Below are 19,359 nucleotides of genomic sequence, written 5' to 3'. Positions count from 1 at the left end.
GGCCACCCCACAAGGCAGCTCAGGTGAGAAGTGTCAGTTGTGTCCTTTGTGTTTGGGAAGGACACTCACTCACACAGGAGGGGCCTGGCTGTCAGCTGTGAGCCAGCGCAGTGTTGGCAACCAGGCCCAGACGTACGCTTGGCATCGGCCCGGTTCGGGCAGCCGGAGAGACTGTGTGGAGTTAGCAGATAGAAGTGCTGATGATGCTGGCTTCGGAGAGCAGGGTTCCTGACTGTGTGAGGAGGATGGAGGATGCCTGCATTGTGTTAACTGCTCTTTGCCCTGACCTCAAGCCTCCAGGGAAACATTGGTCTCTCTCTGAGCCTCAGTGACAGCAGGTCACGTAGCAGTTGAATGAAAATAAATGATTTGCTATAAACAAGCGTAGCGTGGACTGAAAAATATTTCTTGCATTGGCAAAGTAGTGGGATTTCTAAGGTATGGCTGCTTTGATACCACACTACTCCTTGACCGCTGTTATGGTCCTCTGAAATGACTAATGTAACTGTCTGTTGATGATCTATTGCAATAACTATGCACAATATAACAATCATAATGGTGTTATTCCTCTTTTAGGGTCAGCATCGCATCAGACCTCGCAGTTCTCCTCGTATGAAGTCACCATACCCAAGCGCATTGGGAAGCAGAGGAGAGACCTGGATAGCTCCGATTCTAACCAGGTAAACCATGGCAGTACATACAGGCAGAAAGCATTGTTGCTGTTGTTCACATCTAAAGCCCTTCTTGCTGTCCTAGTTCAGTGTCAGCAGTGTCTATCAGTGTGTGTGGTGCTGATAGTGAGTGAGTTTCCTCCTGGCTTCCTTCCTGTGCTGGGCTCTCTCTCCACTCTCTTTGGCTCTCGCTCTCTAACAACTCTGACAGGAAATGTCAGTGAGGTAATATTTCTCGGTAGCCCACTGGCACTTCCTATTCACTCTGACCTCTGAAAACTCTGAAAAAGAAAGAACTCGACGGTATTTGTACTCTGAACAGCCCTCCTCCACATTTGTTTGCAGTTTGTCTGTGATGATGTCACATCTTTGAGGATTCAGGGAGTCGCTGGTTTTATGTTCTAGACTCTCAAGACAGTGGATGAGCCAGTATTTTTACTATGGTTGTGTAATCTTTGCTGTTCTTCCTTACTGGATAGTGTGTTGCAGCATGCTGCTTTCCAAACAGACAGCCCCCCTTCCGGAGGGACTTGGAGGAATGGGTGAAATGTGAGAATTCCGTATGAAGGAGTATGAAAGTTGAGGGTGTGTTCAGACAAAAGAGCTCTGCCATTTCTTTGTGCTGCGATGGGGACTTTGAATCCCCAAGCCGACTAGGTGAAAAATCTGTCTGTGCCCTTGAGCAAGGCACTTAACCCTAGTTCCTCAACCCTAGTTCCTCCTGTAAGTCGCTCTGGTTCTTCTAGCTCTTAGGAAACTTAGCAGTATTTTGTTTTTTTATGTATTATTTCTTACGTTATTAGCCCAGAAAATTGTTTATTATTACATACAGCCGGGAAGAACTATTGGATGTCAGAGAGGCGGTAACTCACCAGAACTACCAGCATTACGACCAGGAATACGACCTTCCCGAAGCTGATCCTTTGTTCGCACCCCCCAGGGCAATTGAACTGATTCCAGAGGCCGACCCAAAACAACGCCGGAGGAGAGGTACTCGGAGCGGTCTTCGAGTCTGACTTAGGAGGCGTGCACACCACCCACCGCTTCAGAGTATATTACTTGCTAATGTTTAGTCTCTGGACAATAAAGTTGACGAGCTCATGGCAAGGGTTTCTTTCCAGAGAGACATCAGGGATTGTAACATACTCTGTTTCATGGAAACATGGCTCTCTCGGGATATACTGTCCGAGTCGGTCCAGCCAGTTGGGTTCTCAGTTCATCGCGCAGACAGGAATAAATATCTCTCCGGGAAGCAGAAGGGCGGAGGTGTATGTTTTTTTATGATTAACGACTCCTGGTGTAATTGTGATAACATACAGGAATTCAAGTCCTTTTGTTCACACAACCTAGAATACCTCACAATCAAATGCCGACCGTATTATTTCCCAAGATAATTTTCTTAGGTTATAGTCACGGCCGTGTATATCCCCCCTCAAGCCACGATGGCCCTCAAAGAACTTCACTGGGCTTTATGCAAACTGGAAACCACATCCTGAGGCTGCATTTATTGTAGCTGGGGATTTTAACAAAGCAAATTTGAGGAAAAGGCTGCCGAAGTTCTATCAACACATCGACTGTAGTACTTGCACTGCTAAAACACTTGACTACTGCTACTCCAACTTCCGGGATTCATACAAGGCCCTCCCCCACCCTCCTTTCGGCAAATCTGACCACGACTCCATTTTGCTCCTCCCTTCCTATAGGCAGAAACTCAAACAGGAAGTACCCATGCTAAGGACTATTCAATGCTGGTCTGACCAATCGGAATCCACGCTTCAAGATTGTTTTGATCACGTGGACTGGGATATGTTCCGGGTAGCTTCAGAGAATAATATCAACGTATATACTGATACGGTGACTGAGTTTATCAGGAAGTGTATAGGAGATGTTGTACCCACTGTGACTATTAAAACCTACCCTAACCAGAAACCATGGATAGATGGCAGCATTCGCGCAAAACTGAAAGCGCGAACCACCACATTTAACTATGGCAAAGTAACTGGGAATGTGGCAGAATACAAACAGTGTAGTTATTCCCTCCGTAAGGCAATCAAACAGGCAAAACTTCAGAATAAGGACAAAGTGGAGTCGCAATTCAACGGCTCAGACACAAGACGTATGTGGCTGGGTCTACAGACAAAAGGAAAACCAGCCACGTAGCGGACACCGACATCTTGCATCCGGACAAGCTAAACACCTTCGTCCGCTTTGAGTATAATACAGTGCCACCGATGCGGCTCGTTACCAAGGACTGTGGGCTCTCCTTCTCCGTGGCCAACGTGAGTAAGACATTTTAAGCGTGTTAACCCTCGCAACGCTGCCGGGCCAGATGGCAACCCTAGCCGCGTCCTCAGAGCATACACAGACCAACTGGCTGGTGTGTTTACGGACATATTCAACCTCTCCCTATCCCAGTCTGCTGTCCCCACATGCTTCAAGATGGCCACCATTGTCCCTGTACCCAAGAAAGCAAAGGTAACTGAACTAAATGACTATCGTCCTGTAGCACTCACTTCTGTCATCATGAAGTGCTTTGAGAGACTAGTCAAGGATCATATCACCTCTACCTTACCTGACACCCTAGACCCACTTCAATTTGCTTACTGCCCCAATAGATCCACAGACGATGCAATCGCCATCACACTGCACACTGCCCTATCCCATCTGGACAAGAGGAATACCTATGTAAGAATGCTGTTCATTGACTATAGCTCAGCATTCAACACCATAGTACCCTCCAAGCTCATCATTAAGCTCGATGCCCTGGCTCTGATCCCCACCCTGTGCAACTTGGTCCTGGACTTCCTGACGGGCCAACCCCCAGGTGGTGAAGGTAGGAAACAACATCTCCACTTCGCTGATCCTCAACACTGAGGCCTCACAAGGGTGCATGCTCAGCCCCCTCCTGTACTCCCTGTTCACCCATGACTGCGTGGCCAAGAATGCCTCCAACTCAATCATCTAGTTTGCAGATGACACAACTGTAGTAGGCTTGATTACCAACAATGACGAGACAGCCTACAGAGAGGAGGTGAGGGCTCTGGGAGTGTGGTGCCAGGAAAATAAACGCTCACTCAACGTCAACAAAACAAAGGAGATGATCGTGGACTGGAAACAGCAGGACGCTGAAGGAATTTGGCTTGGCACCTAAAACCCTCACAAACTTTTACAGATGCACAATTGAGAGCATCCTGTCGGACTGTATCACCGCCTGGTACGGCAAGTGCACCGCCCGCAACCACAGGGCTCTCCAGAGGGTGGTGCGGTCTGCCCTCCAGGACACCGACAGCACCCGATATCACAGGAAGGCCAAAAAGATCATCGACAACAACCACCCGAGCCACTGCCTGTTCACCCCGCTATCATCCGGATGCGAGGTCAGTACAGGTGCATCAGCTTCTATCTCAAGGCCATCAGACTGTTAAATAGCCTTCACTAGCACATTAGAGTCTGCTGCCTATATACACAGAATCGAAATCACTGGCCACTTTAATAAATGGAACACTAGTCACTTTAATAATGTTTACATATCTTGCATTACTCATCTCCATATGTACAGTTGAAGTCTGAAATTTACATTACACTTAGGTTGGAGTCATTAAAACTTGTTTTTCAACCACTCCACAATTTCTTTTTTAACAAACTATAGTTTTGGCATGTCGGTTAGGACATCTACTTTGTGCATGACACAAGTAATTTTTCCAACTATTGTTTACAGACAGACAGATTATTTCACTTATATAATTCACTGTATCACAATTCCAGTGGGTCAGAAGTTTACATGCACTAAGTTGACTGTGCCTTTAAACAGCTTGGAAAATTCCAGAAAATTATGTCATGGCTTTAGAAGCTTCTGATAGGCTAATTGATATCATTTGAGTCAATTGGAGGTGTACCTGTGGATGTTTTTCAAGGCCTACCTTCAAACTCAGTGCCTCTTTGCTTGACATCCTGGGAAAATCAAAAGGAATCAGCCAAGACCTCAGAAAAAAAATTGTAGAGCTCCACAAGTCTGGTTCATCCTTGGGAGCAATTTCCAAACGCCTGAAGGTACCACGTTCATCTGTTCAAACAATAGTACGCAAGTATAAACACCATGGGACCACACAGCCGTCATACCGCTCAGGAAGGAGACACGTTCTGTCTCCTAGAGATGAACGCACTTTGGTGCGAAAAGTGCAAATCAATCCCAGAACAACAGCAAAGGACCTTGTGAAGACTTTTGTACAGGTACAAAAGTATTCATATCCACAGTAAAACAAGTCCTATATCGACATAACCTGAAAGGCCGCTCAGCAAGGAAGAAGTCACTGTTCCAAAACCGCCATCAAAAAGCCAGACTACGGTTTGCAACTGCACATGGAGACAAAGATCGTACTTTTTGGAGAAATATCTTCTGGTCTGATTAAACAAAAATAAAACTGTTTGGCCATAATGACCAATGTTATGTTTGGAGGAAAAAGGGTGTGGCTTGCAAGCAAAAGAACACCATCCCAACCGTGAAGCACAGGGGTGGCAGCATCATGTTGTGGGGGTGTTTTACTGCAGGAGGGACTGGTGCACTTCACAAAATAGATGGCATAATAATAATATGCCATTTAGCAGACGCTTTTATCCAAAGCGACTTACGTGTATACATTTTTTATTTTTTGTGTATGGGTGATCCCAGGGATCGAACCCACTACCTTAACGTTACAAGCGCTGTGCTCTACCAGCTGAGCTACAGAGGACCACATCATGAGGCATCATGAGGAAGGAAAATTATGTGAATATATTGAAGCAACATCTCAAGACATCAGTCAGGAAGTTAAAGCTTGGTCGCAAATGGGTCTTCCAAATGGACAATGACCCCAAGCATACTTCCAAAGTTGTGGCAAAATGGCTTAACAGTCAAGGTATTGGAGTGGCCATCACAAAGCCCTGACTTCAATCCTATAGAAATTGTGTGGGCAGAACTGAAAAAGCATGTACGAGCAAGGAGGCCTTCAAACCTGACTCAGTTACACCAGCGCTGTCAGGAGGAATGGGCCAAAATTCACCCAACTTATTGTGGCTACCCGAAATGTTTGACCCAAGATAAACAATTTAAAGGCAATGCTACCAAATACTAATTGAGTGTATGTAAACCTATGACCCACTGTGAATGTGATGAAATAAATAAAAGCTGAAATAAATCATTCTCTCCACTATTATTCTGACATTTCACATTCTTAAAATAAAGTGGTGAACCTAACTGACCTAAAACAAGGAATGTTTACTAGGATTAAATGTCGGGAATTGTGAAAAACCTGAGTTTAAATGTATTTGGCTAAGGTGTATGTAAACTTCCTACTTCAACTGTATATACTGTATTCTATACTATTCTATAATAATAATATGCCATTTAGCAGATGCTTTTATCCAAAGCGACTACAGGCATGTGTGCATACATTTTTACGTATGGGTGGTCCCGGGGATCGAACCCACTACCCTGGCGTTACAAGCGCCATGCTCTACCAATTGAGCTACAGAGGACCACTACTGTATCTTAGTCTATGCCGCTCTAACATTGCTCCTCCATATATTTATTTATATATTTTTAATTGCTTTGCTTAGATTTGTGTGTATTGGATATATGTTGTCAAATTGTTAGCTATTACTGCACTGTCGGTGCTAGAAACACAAGCATTTCGCTACACCCGCAATAACATCTGCTAAACACTTGTATGTAACCAATCAAATTTGTGCTAGGGGAATGTCAGTCAGCCTCAAAATGGCTGAAGGGAAATGACAGCATCTAGAACTCCAGTCCAGAGCACCTCTAGCCTATCCCAAAACTTCTCCCTCCAGCGGTGCTGCGGATATGCCACAGGAACCATCTGTGAGAAACAGATGCCCGCACACTAGGGGGGGTAGGAGGAGTCTGTGAAAAAGCGCCAACTCCTGTGGTTAGCCTCCACCCCGTGTCATACCTGCTATATGGCACAAACAAACGAGGGCTTTTCCCCTGTCATTGGGATAGATGGCGTTTTCTGGAGTAAATGCCAGCCCAGTGAATCAGAGTGGACAGCTGCAGACCTGGCCCTAGTCTTTATCTGTCCCCTACCCCCAACCTCATCATCTACCTCCTCTGTCAACAAGGAAAGATCTGTTTTTGTCACTAATTCTCTCACTCACTCAGACAAGCACACACTTGCACGCCCGCACACCCACACGCTTGCACTGACTGGCTTCAGCGGAACTAAACTAACTAATCTGCTGTATTACCTCCAGTCACAACTGATCTCTCCTCTCTGCAACCTCCTAATGTTATGATTAAGGTCAGAGACTAGTGGCACAATTACACAGTTCATCCATGTGTCACACCTCTGAGTCTGCTTCCCAAATGACACCCTATTCCCTATACAGTGGGGGAAAAAAGTATTTAGTCAGCCACCAATTGTGCAAGTTCTCCCATTTAAAAAGATGAGAGAGGCCTGTAATTTTCATCATAGGTACACGTCAACTATGACAGACAAATTGAGGATAAAAAAATCCAGAAAATCACATTGTAGGATTTTTAATGAATTTATTTGCAAATTATGGTGGAAAATAAGTATTTGGTCACCTACAAACAAGCTAGATTTCTGGCTCTCACAGACCTGTAACTTCTTCGTTAAGAGGCTCCTCTGTCCTCCACTCGTTACCTGTATTAATGGCACCTGTTTGAACTTGTTATCAGTATAAAAGACACCTGTCCACAACCTCAAACAGTCACACTCCAAACTCCACTATGGCCAAGACCAAAGAGCTGTCAAAGGACACCAGAAACAAAATTGTAGACCTGCACCAGGCTGGGAAGACTGAATCTGCAATAGGGAAGCAGCTTGGTTTGAAGAAATCAACTGTGGGAGCAATTATTAGGAAATAGAAGACATACAAGACCATTGATAATCTCCCTCGATCTGGGGCTCCACGCAAGATCTCACCCCGTGGGGTCAAAATGATCACAAGAACGGTGAGCAAAAATCCCAGAACCACACGGGGGGACCTAGTGAATGACCTGCAGAGAGCTGGGACCAAAGTAACAAAGCCTACCATCAGTAACACACTACGCCGCCAGGGACTCAAATCCTGCAGTGCAAGACGTGTCCCCCTGCTTAAGCCAGTACATGTCCAGGCCCGTCTGATGTTTGCTAGAGTGCATTTGGATGATTCAGAAGAGGATTGGGAGAATGTCATATGGTCAGATGAAACCAAAATAGAACTTTTTGGTAAAAACTCAACTCGTCGTGTTTGGAGGACAAAGAATGCTGAGTTGCATCCAAAGAACACCATACCTACTGTGAAGCTTGGGGGTGGAAACATCATGCTTTGGGGCTGTTTTTCTGCAAAGGGACTAGGACGACTGATCCGTGTAAAGGAAAGAATGAATGGGGCCATGTATCGTGAGATTTTGAGTGAAAACCTCCTTCCACCAGCAAGGGCATTGAAGATTAAACGTGGCTGGGTCTTTCAGCATGACAATGATCCCAAACACACCGCCCAGCCAACGAAGGAGTGGCTTCGTAAGAAGCATTTCAAGGTCCTGGAGTGGCCTAGCCAGTCTCCAGATCTCAACCCCATAGAAAATCTTTGGAGGGAGTTGAAAGTCCGTGTTGCCCAGCGACAGCCCCAAAACATCACTGCTCTAGAGGAGATCTGCATGGAGGAATGGGCCAAAATACCAGCAACAGTGTGTGAAAACCTTGTGAAGACTTACAGAAAACATTTGACCTGTGTCATTGCCAACAAAGGGTATATAACAAAGTATTGAGAAACTTTTTGTTATTGACCAAATACTTATTTTCCACCATAATTTGCAAATAAATTCATTAGAAATCCTACAATGTGATTTTCTGGATATTTTTTCCTCATTTTGTCTGTCATAGTTAACGTGTACCTATGATGAAAATTACAGGCCTCTCTCATCTTTTTAATTGGGAGAACTTGCACAATTGGTGGCTGACTAAATACTTTTTTTCCCCACTGTATAGTACACTACGTTTGGGTGGAGCCCTATGGGCCCTGGTCAAAAGTAGTGCACTATGTAGGAAATGGGGATGGGGTGCCATTTGGTACACAGTCTCTGTAAACCCTGATGAAGGTCTATTGACCAAAACGCTGTTTATTCTAAAATATCAATTAAATTGTTGGAGCATTCAAGATGACCAGTGTTGACTTTTTTTCAGCCTTCAAATGCAACTCGAGGGTTTGCGCATCAATGAAAGTGAGTGATTCTGATTCACTGGAATAACTGGGTCAAGTTTGTCACTTCACAGGGTTTCACAACACACAGTCGCCAATGTCCTTTAGGCTAAACACCATTTAAGCTAGTAAGAGATTCAGACTCCAGACCGAGGACACTGACTGGCCGGCCAGCCTTCTATTTTCTCTGCTTCAATGACAGCATCTTGAAGACATCTACAAATAGCTTTGGCCTTGCTTTTATTTGGTTTGCATTGATTGGTGAGTCATTTGGCCCATGTTTCTACATCGACAGGCATCCCAGTACTACTTGCTTGCTTTCATTCCTCTGGGGTCTGTTGGTTACACACCTAAGTACTGTGTGTATTCACTAGGAAACCAAACGAAAGCAAACGGCCTGAAACAGGGAGGTACTAGCCTGAACGTTTCCGATAAGAAATGCGAGTTTTCGTTGCAGCGCATTTCTCATTGCAAAATGTTTTACTACGGTGTGCACTAATGAATACACCCAATTACTGAGTTACCCTGCCACTCCGCTATGTTTGTCCCTCTAAACCCAGCAATGAAATGACCCCAGTTCTCTTTGCTTTTACAGGTGTCCTATATCATCAGTGCCATGGGAAAGGAGCACGTCGTTGTCCTGGAGAAGAATGAGTAAGTATTGCCCTCCCATGTTTACATTTTAGTCATTTAGCAGACGCTCTTATCCAGAGCGACGTACAGTTAGTGCGTGCATACATTTTCATACTGGTCCCCCGTGGGAATCGAATCCACAACCCTGGCGTTGCAAGCGCCGTGCTCTACCAACTGAGCTACATGGGACATAGAACAGTATTAACATTAACATACACTGTAGGGACTCCGGAGGACATTTTGGTGAGTAGTCAACAGTCCCCTATCTACCCCTTGAGTCATGGTCAACGTTTCGAGTAGTGAAAACATCAAAACTATGATCCTCTGTAATCCAAAGGTTAGCAATGCTAACAAGTACAAATCCAATAGAGAATGCTAACTAAATACTACGGAGCGCTTTGCGTACATTTTATATAGCTTTTGACCCAAGTATTTGCAGGACAGACATCCCAGCTCATTAAGTGATACAAGTAACTAAAAAGTGCTACACAGTTTGCAGCACGCACAAAACAAATATTAGACAGCAAGGCTCTTGATCCAGGAGGGGATTCTCTGTTGCTACCAAAATAAGTTTGGAAGAAGCTAACCACTTAGCTAGATCGCTAACTAGCTACTAAATTAGCAAACCAAATGCACAACTTCAGAGCATTTAGCATATTTTAGACAGTTAACTTATTAGGTATAAGATATATAACTGGCAAACATTTAGTTGGGAATTCCATACTCTAACTCGAACAGCTAGTGAATGCTGCACAACAGTGAGTGGCTCCGGTCTTGTCGTTGTGTGCTTGTAAACAAACACCACGTGACTGGGTACTACCAATAAGCTTCATAATAACAAATAATGTGACAGGTGAAATGAAGAACGCAATCTTCTTTATCTCCTAACATATTGCACAAGTTGACTGCAGGTATTTACTTAAAAAGTAGCTACAAATATTACAATTTATTTAAAAAAAACTTCAAATAAATAGTTTTGAATGTATTGAAAAACCTTCCTGTGGCTATTTCCAATTACCCCGGTATACAGCCCAAGCCTACTTGTAGATCTTGTGTATCTGATCTAATGTGATTAAATGTCATGGTGTCCCTTACATATCTTTAACAACGGGCATGCTGATGATTATTGGCAGGGCTTTAGTATAGCAGTATCACACACTGAATTCCAATCTACCTCTAGCCCCCAATCCCCCGCATGTAGGATTTGTCGGAAAATGAACAGAATTTGGCGGCCAATATTCTGGTCAGAGGCTCTCTGCCACTGTTCTGTTGTGTTTCTCTCTTAGTTAGTTAGTATAAGCAATATGTCAAACTCGACCTAGCTTATCTAGAAGGCAAGGTGAAGTAATGACCATACCCATCAGTGACGTGATCGTGACAGGTTGTTCCTGGCCAGGGATGAGGCAGATTGCAAGGCCCTACGCGTGGGCAACTCGGCCTGCAGCCCAGTAGACCTTTCAAAGGGAATGGTTTATGTAGCAATTAAATACACACCGCAGCATTTCTGTTTCATTTATAAAAGTTGCAGAGCTGCCCCCAAATGAAGCAGCGTTAGGCTGGGCTGTGGCTAGGTCCATTATGCCATGTCATACTGCACACTGCGTAGCTAAGACGCACAGTGCTCTACTACTGGTCTGTTGAAGATACAGTGATGCTTTCCTCATAGTGATATCGGAATCCAAAGGTACACTTGTAGTTTGTCTTTTGAAGAGCTGGTCCCACGGCAAACTTGAGGTTTTCCCGAAATTGTGTGCTTCGACAGAGAAATGCAGAGTTGATGTTTTCCAGTTGTTAACACTACTCCCTTAAGGGACTGAGTTAGTCAGCTCAGATGTTGTCAGCCAAGGACATGGCCAGACGTTACAGATGGCGTTAAATGAGAACAGAGTTCTCACACATTTATGGTGGGAGGGGTGACAATATTTGAAGTGTGTCCTTAAAAACAAGTGCAAAAGTGACAATTTCATGCTGCGCTAATGGGAAAGTTTTAAGACCCACAAAAATCCGGTCTTAACGGTAACAGAGTTGATAATGACATGGATTTTGAGTGCAGAAGCGCAGCCTATCCAGCCATAACGCACAGTGCCCATGGAAGGAGAGATGTGCCTTTTGTGCCGTTGAATCTCGTATTTAAAAACGATAGCTTTCCACCCATTTTCATTTAAATTGATTAAAAACCAAGCATAGCCTACCCTCCCTTTAACCAAGGCTGGTTTAGCAGCATCACATAGGTGCATCTTTTTATCCTGGTCATTAGCCAAAAGTAGCCTATGAATAAAGGGGTTTTGAAATATTTTGGAGGTTTTTGCCCTCATGCTTTTTCATTATTCACATACAGTACTGTACCTGCATTTTGCTTGTTCAAGTAGGCTATCCATCCCCATTTTCAATGAGTGCCACTCGTCCGATTACCAAAGACGCGGTTCCTCCAAACTATTTGTATAGACGTGTGAATGTTATGCGTAAAGACATTTAGGCCTGCCTACATGTGCACACACTGCCATGGAACGAGAGAAGCGGTTTAGGATATCATGCTTCTGACCCGATCCTATTTAGAAATGTTGTTTGTTTAAAAAAACTGTGATTTTGTTTTTCGTTTTAATTTGATTAAAAACCAAACTTATTAGAAAGATTCACCGCCCATGGGTTTATGGTGAGAATGTACATGGCTCAAATGCAATGCTATTTCTGGAGAAGTGCAGATATGATCTCTAAGATGGTTCCATGACGTTTATGAAACATTACATTTCCTAGCTGTATAACGTTGAGTGGACATTCCATCTTTCTCTTTATATTGGATCGTAAAACCCTCCATAGTTTAAGTTGCCTTGTCTGTATTACAGTGCATTCGGAAAGTGTTCAGACCCCTTAACTTTTTCCACATTTTGTTACGTTACAGCCTTATTCTAAAATGGATTAAATCGTTGTTTTTTTCATCAATAGCCTAGTGTTCGGACTATACTTGCTGTATAGGGCTTGTGAGTCACTCACTGCCTAACTTATCCTCTGCAGCACAGCCTAACTGCCTCAGACTCTGAGAGAGAGAAAGAGAGAGGGCCCTGCTGTGAATTAATCATTATCAGCCCAGAATGAGCCAAAATAACACTGCGCTGAGCCAAGTGACAGTCGGGATGAGTCGGGAGAAATCGACCTTTCGCCTGCCTGTCCTCAGTGTCCTCCTGAGCTGAGTAAGCAGTGGAGCCTTGGTTGTAACTAAATGTATTTTATGACACCTTCTATGCCCCTAACTCAACAGGATAGCCGAAACAATAATACTTCACTGATTGACATAGCAGCGTGAGCACTTGAAGCAATAGTTATCATATCACTGTGTGATACTCCTTAACCTTTTTAATTAATGGGATTTGCAACAGCAAACTTCCCAGTTTAAATCTTTGTCATACTTCTGACAGCCACACTTGAAATATTGTCAATTATTTCAAACTTTGTATTATTATACTTATTCTTTACAACACTACTCCTCTTAAACCATTTAAGCTAGAAATGCTGTTCAAACTATAAAACGTGCAGATGGATCCCCAATTGTCATACTTGAGTAAAAGTTAAGATACCTTTTTAATAGAAAATGACTCAAGTAAAAGTGAGTCACCCAGTAAAATACTACTTGAGTAAGTCTAAAAGTATTTGGTTTTAAATATAATTAAGTATCAAAAGTAAATGTAATTGCTCAAATCTACTTAAGTATCAAAAGTAAAAATCATTTCAAATTTTTTATTTTTTACATTTTATGGATAGCCAGGGGCACACTCCAACACTGACATAATTTACAAACAAAGCATTTGTGTTTAGTGAGTCTACCAGATCAGAGGCAGTAGAGATGACCAGGGATATGTGTGAATTGGACAATTTTCCAGTCCTGCTAAGCATTCAAAATGTGACGAGTACTTTTGGGTGTCAGGGGGAACATGTATGGTGTTAAGAGTGCATTATTTTCTTTCGGAATGTAGTGAAGTAAAAGTAGCCAAAAATATAAATAGTCAAGTACAGATACCCCAAAAAACGACTTGGTGCATTCAGAAAATATTCAGACCACTTGACTTTTTCCACATTTTGTTACGTTACAGCCTTATTCTAAAAAGTATTAAATAAAAAATAAATCCTTCAATCAACACACAATACCCCATAATGACAAAGCAAAAACAGGTTTTTAGAAATGTTTGCACATTTATAAAAAATGAAACAATGAAATATCACATTTACATAAGTATTCAGACCATTTACTCAGTACTCTGTTGAAGCACCTTTTGGCAGTGATTACAGCCTCGAATCTTCATGGGTATGACGCTACAAGCTTGGCACACCTGTATTTGGGAAGTTTCTTCCATTCTATGCAGATTGTCTTAGTCTTTGTCAGGTTGGATGGGGATCGTCGCTGCACAGCTATTTTCAGGTCTATCCAGAGAAGTTCGATCAGGTTCAAGTCTGGGCTCTGGCTGGGCCACACAAGGACATTCAAAGACATGTCCCGAAGCTACTCCTGCATTGTCTTGGCTGTGTGCTTAGGGTCGTTGTCCAGTTGGAAGTTGAACCTTCGCCCCGCTCTGGAGCAGGTTTTCATCTGTACTTTGCTCTGTTCATCTTTCCCTCAATCCTGACTAGTCTCCCAGTCCCTGCCGCTGAAAAACATCCCCACACCACCATGCTTCACCGTAGGGATGGTGCCAGGTTTCTTCCAGACGTGACGCTTGGCATTTAGGCCAAAGAGTTCAATCTTGGTTTCATCAGACCAGAGAATCTTGTTTCTCATGGTCTGAGAGTCCTTTAGGTGCCTTTTGGCAAACTCCAAGCGGGCTGTCATGTGCATTTTACTGAGAAGGCCTGATTGGTGGGGTGCTGCAGAGATGGATGTCCTTCTGGACGGTTCTCCCATCTCCACAGAGGAACTCTAGAGCTCTGTCAGAGTGACCATCGGGTTCTTGGTCACCTCCCTGACCAAGAACCCTTCTCCCCCGATTGCTCAGTTTGGCCGGGCAGCCAGCTCTAGGAAGAGTATTGGTGGTTCCAAAGTTCTTACATTTAAGAATGATGGAGGCCACTGTGTTCTTGGGGACCTTCAATGCTGCAAAAATGTTTTGGTACCCTTCCCCAGATCTGTGCCTCGACACAATCCTGTCTCAGAGCTCTACGGACAATTCCTTCGACCTCATGGCTTGGTTTTTGCTCTGACATGCACTGTCAACTGTGGGACCCTATATAGACAGGTGTGTGCCTTTCCAAATCATGTCCAATCAATTTAATTTACCACAGGTGGACTCCAATCAAGTTGTAGAAACATCTCAAGGATGATCAATGGAAACAGGATGCACCTGAGCTCAATTTCGAGTCTCATAGCAAAAGGTCTGAATACTAATGTAAATAAGGTATTTGTTTTTAATTTTTAATACATTTGCAAACATTTCTAAAAACCTCTCTTCGCTTTGTCATTATGGGGTATTGTGTGTAGATTGAGGATTTGTTTTTATTTAATCCATTTTAGAATAGGGCTTTAACGTAACAAAATGTTGAAAAATGAATTCTTTCCGAATGCACTGTAAGTAGTACTTCAAAGTATTTTTACTTAAGTACTTTACACAACTTTTTTTTGATACCATTCATACTTTTTAAACTATTTAACTTTTTGTCCTTTTTGGCATCCACTTTCATGGGATTTCCTCAACATTCTAAAGGGCCCATTGTGACATAATGACTTGCCACATTCCATTCACTGTAAATGCAACAATGCAACTTTTGACACAGAACAGCTACTTTACTTAACTTAATTCAATCTGGAGTGCCAGAGTGCGCTCTCTGAGCTTTCAGAGTGCACACTGGACGCTCTCGCCGAGGAGTAGTGTTAATCTGAGCGTTCTTACCTCACAACGGCAGTCGCGCACCCAAGCTAACTGGCTAACATTGGCTAGCTTGCTAGCTACTTCCAGAACACCTCACCTCAGTCTGACCATTTTACTCGCCCTAGCTGAGCTTGTTATCCAGAGCGTTGGTGACTGTAACTGTGCTGCTGGCAACAAGTTAATGACACTTTTTTGCCGACGTTTACTGACACCGGCAATATTCAACGGGTGTTGAGCGTTCGTAAATGTATCATTTATTCTGCGCTCTGGCACAGTCAGATGAGAGTGCTCTGAAATCGGAGTAGATGGCCAGAGTGAATTTACGAACACACCATTAGACAAAAGGTTAGTGGGTGAATTCTTCCTCTACTTCTCTGCTATTCAAATCTGAAATGGGAAAAAAACAGATATTCTACCAATCAACTGTTTTTAGTAACCGTGTTAACAGTTCCAGCATTTGAGGTTATGGCATCTTGGTCTACTTCTCTGCTATTGAAATCTGGAATCCGAACATAATTATTTACTACCAATCATATGTTACAGCCGTTTGTTGGAGTTTAGAGTGACGACAAATATCTAGCGAACATCGGCTAACAGCTCTCATGTCTCATCATTGAGCAGCCCGAAAGGTGCCGTTGCTATGGATACCAATGCATTTCAATGGCAAAAAATGGCAATGTTTAAGCTATCAACTCCAAACCAACATTTTACATTTACATTTTAGTCATTTAGCAGACGCTCTTATCCAGAGCGACTTACAGGAGCAATTAGGGTTAAGTGCCTTGCTCAAGGGCACATTTACGTCATTTAGCAGACGCTCTTATCCAGAGCGACTCACAAATTGGTGCATTCACCCTATAGCCAGTGGGATAACCACTTTATTACCACCAATTTTTTTTTGGGGGGGGGGGGGGTAGAAGGATGACTTTATCCTATCCCAGGTATTCCTTAAAGAGGTGGGGTTTCAAATGTCTCCGGAAGGTGGTGAGTGACTCCGCTGTCCTGGCGTCGTGAGGGAGCTTGTTCCACCATTGGGGTGCCAGAGCAGCGAACAGTTTTGACTGGGCTGAGCAGGAACTGTGCTTCCGCAGAGGTAGGGGGGCCAGCAGGCCAGAGGTGGATGAACGCAATGCCCTCGTTTGGGTGTAGGGACTGATCAGAGCCTGAAGGGACGGAGGTGCCGTTCCCCTCACTGCTCCATAGGCAAGCACCATGGTCTTGTAACGGATGCGAGCTTCAACTGGAAGCCAGTGGAGTGTGCGGAGGAGGGGGGTGACGTGAGAGAACTTGGGAAGGTTGAACACCAGACGGGCTGCGGCATTCTGGATGAGTTGTAGGGGTTTAATGGCACAGGCAGGGAGGCCAGCCAACAGCGAGTTGCAGTAGTCCAGACGGGAGATGACAAGTGCCTGGATTAGGACCTGTGCCGCTTCCTGTGTAAGGCAGGGTCGTACTCTCCGAATGTTGTAGAGCATGAACCTGCAGGAGTGGGTCACCGCCTTGATGTTAGCGGAGAACGACAGGGTGTTGTCCAGGGTCACGCCAAGGCTCTTCGCACTCTGGGAGGAGGACACAACGGAGTTGTCAACCGTGATGGCGAGATCATGGAACGGGCAGTCCTTCCCCGGGAGGAAGAGCAGCTCCGTCTTGCCAGGGTTCAGCTTGAGGTGGTGATCCGTCATCCATACTGATATGTCTGCCAGACATGCAGAGATGCGATTCGCCACCTGGTTATCAGAAGGGGGAAAGGAGAAGATTAGTTGTGTATCGTCAGCGTAGCAATGATAGGAGAGGCCATGTGAGGAAATGACAGAGCCAAGTGACTTGGTGTATAGGGAGAAAAGGAGAGGGCCTAGAACTGAGCCCTGGGGGACACCAGTGGTGAGAGCACGTGGTGCGGAGACAGCTTCTCGCCACGCCACTTGGTAGGAGCAACCGGTCAGGTAGGACGCAATCCAGGAGTGAGCCGCGCCGGAGATGCCCAGCTCGGAGAGGGTGGAGAGGAGGATCTGATGGTTCACAGTATCAAAGGCAGCAGACAGGTCTAGAAGGACAAGAGCAGAGGAGAGAGAGTTAGCTTTAGCAGTGCGGAGAGCCTCCGTGACACAGAGAAGAGCAGTCTCAGTTGAATGACCAGTCCTGAAACCTGACTGGTTTGGATCAAGAAGGTCATTCTGAGAGAGATAGCAAGAGAGTTGGCTAAAGACGGCACGCTCAATAGTTTTGGAAAGAAAATAAAGAAGGGATACTGGTCTGTAGTTGTTGACATCAGTGGGATCGAGTGTTGGTTTTTTGAGAAGGGAAGCAACTCTCGCTCTCTTGAAGACGGAAGGGACATGGCCAGCGGTCAAGGATGAGTTGATCAGCGAGGTGAGGTAGGGGAGAAGGTCACCGGAGATGGTCTGGAGAAGAGAGGAGGGGATGGGGTCAAGCGGGCAGGTTGTTGGGCGGCCTGCAGTCACAAGTCGCAGGATTTTATCTGGAGAGAGAGGGGAGAAAGAAGTCAAAGCATAGGGTAGGGCAGTGTGAGTAGGACCAGCAGTGTCATTAGACTTAACAAACGAGGATCGGATGTCGTCAACCTTCTTTTCAAAGTGGTTGACGAAGTCATCCACAGAGAGAGAGGAGGGGGGGGATGATTCAGCAGGGAGGAAAAAGTGGCAAAGAGCTTCCTAGGGTTACAGGCAGATGCTTGGAATTTAGAGTGGTAGAAAGTGGCCTTAGCAGCAGAAACAGATGAAGAAAATATAGAGAGGAGGGAGTGAAAAGATGCCAGGTCGGCGGGGAGTTTAGTTTTCTTCCATTTCCGCTCCGCTGCCCGGAGCTCTGTTCTGTGAGCTCGCAATGAGTCATCAAGCCACGGAGCTGGAGGAGAGGACCGAGCCGGCCGGGAGGATAGGGGACACAGAGAGTCAAAGGATGCAGAAAGGGAGGAGAGGAGGGTTGAGGAGGCAGAATCAGGAGATTGGAGGGAGAAGGATTGAGCAGAGGGAAGAGATGATAGGATGGAATAGGAGAGAGTAGTGGGAGAGAGAGAGCGAAGGTTGCGGCGGCGCATTACCATCTGTGTAGGGGCAGAGTGAGTAGTGTGGGAGGAGAGCGAGAGAGAAAAGGAAACAAAGTAGTGGTCGGAGACATGGAGGGGAGTTGCAGTGAGATTAGTAGAAGAGCAGCATCTAGTAAAGATGAGGTCAAGCGTATTGCCTGCCTTGTGAGTAGGGGGGGACGGTGAGAGGGTGAGGTCAAAAGAGGAGAGGAGTGGAAAGAAGGAGGCAGAGAGAAATGAGTCAAATGTGGACATAGGGAGGTTGAAATCCCCCAAAACTGTGAGGGGTGAGCCATCCTCAGGAAAGGAACTTATCAAGGCGTCAAGCTCATTGATGAACTCTCCATGGGAACCTGGAGGGCGATAGATGACAAGGATATTAAGCTTAAATGGGCTAGTGACTGTGACAGTATGGAATTCAAATTTTGAGATAGACAGATGTGTTAGGGGAAAAATTGAGAATGTCCACTTGGGAGAGATGAGGATTCCTGTGCCACCACCCCTCTGACCAGATGCTCTCGGGGTATGCGAGAACACATGGTCAGACGAGGAGAGAGCAGTAGGAGTAGCAGTGTTTTCAGTGGTAATCCATGTTTCCGTCAGCGCCAGGAAGTCGAGGGACTGGAGGTTAGCATAGGCTGGGATGAAGTCAGCTTTGTTGGCAGCAGAACGGCAGTTCCAGAGGCTGCCTGAGACCTGGAACTCCAGGTGTGGGGTGCGTGCAGGGACCACCAGGTTAGAGAGGCAGCAGCCACGCGGTGTGGGGCGTTTGTGTAGCCTGTGCAGAGAGGAGAGAACAGGGATAGGCAGAGGCATAGTTGACAGGCTGTAGCAAATGGCTACAATAATGCAGAGGAGATCGGAATGAAATGAACTAAACATCTGGGAGAGTAGAGAGCAGGGCCTTCCTCACCAAAAACTTCTACCTCAGAAACTATAATTGTTTCACTGA

General features: G+C 44.9%; 1 protein-coding gene across 1 annotated transcript in view; it reads left to right on the top strand.

Moving 5' to 3' along the window:
- adam9a (ADAM metallopeptidase domain 9a) overlaps positions 1 to 19,359 on the top strand; it is a 95,848-nt gene that overhangs the window by 14,761 nt on the left and 61,728 nt on the right. Inside the window, exons 2-3 of the mRNA XM_084176793.1 lie at positions 577 to 680; positions 9,472 to 9,530. Coding sequence (XP_084032919.1) covers positions 577 to 680; positions 9,472 to 9,530 — 163 coding nt within the window. The remainder of the gene's footprint in view (positions 1 to 576; positions 681 to 9,471; positions 9,531 to 19,359) is intronic.

The sequence above is a fragment of the Coregonus lavaretus genome (assembly GCF_964263955.1).
Source record: "Coregonus lavaretus genome assembly, chromosome: 14".
NCBI lineage: Eukaryota > Metazoa > Chordata > Actinopteri > Salmoniformes > Salmonidae > Coregonus > Coregonus lavaretus.
The sequence above is the reverse complement of the archived record's forward strand: the minus strand, read 5'-3'. Positions and strand labels throughout refer to the sequence as shown.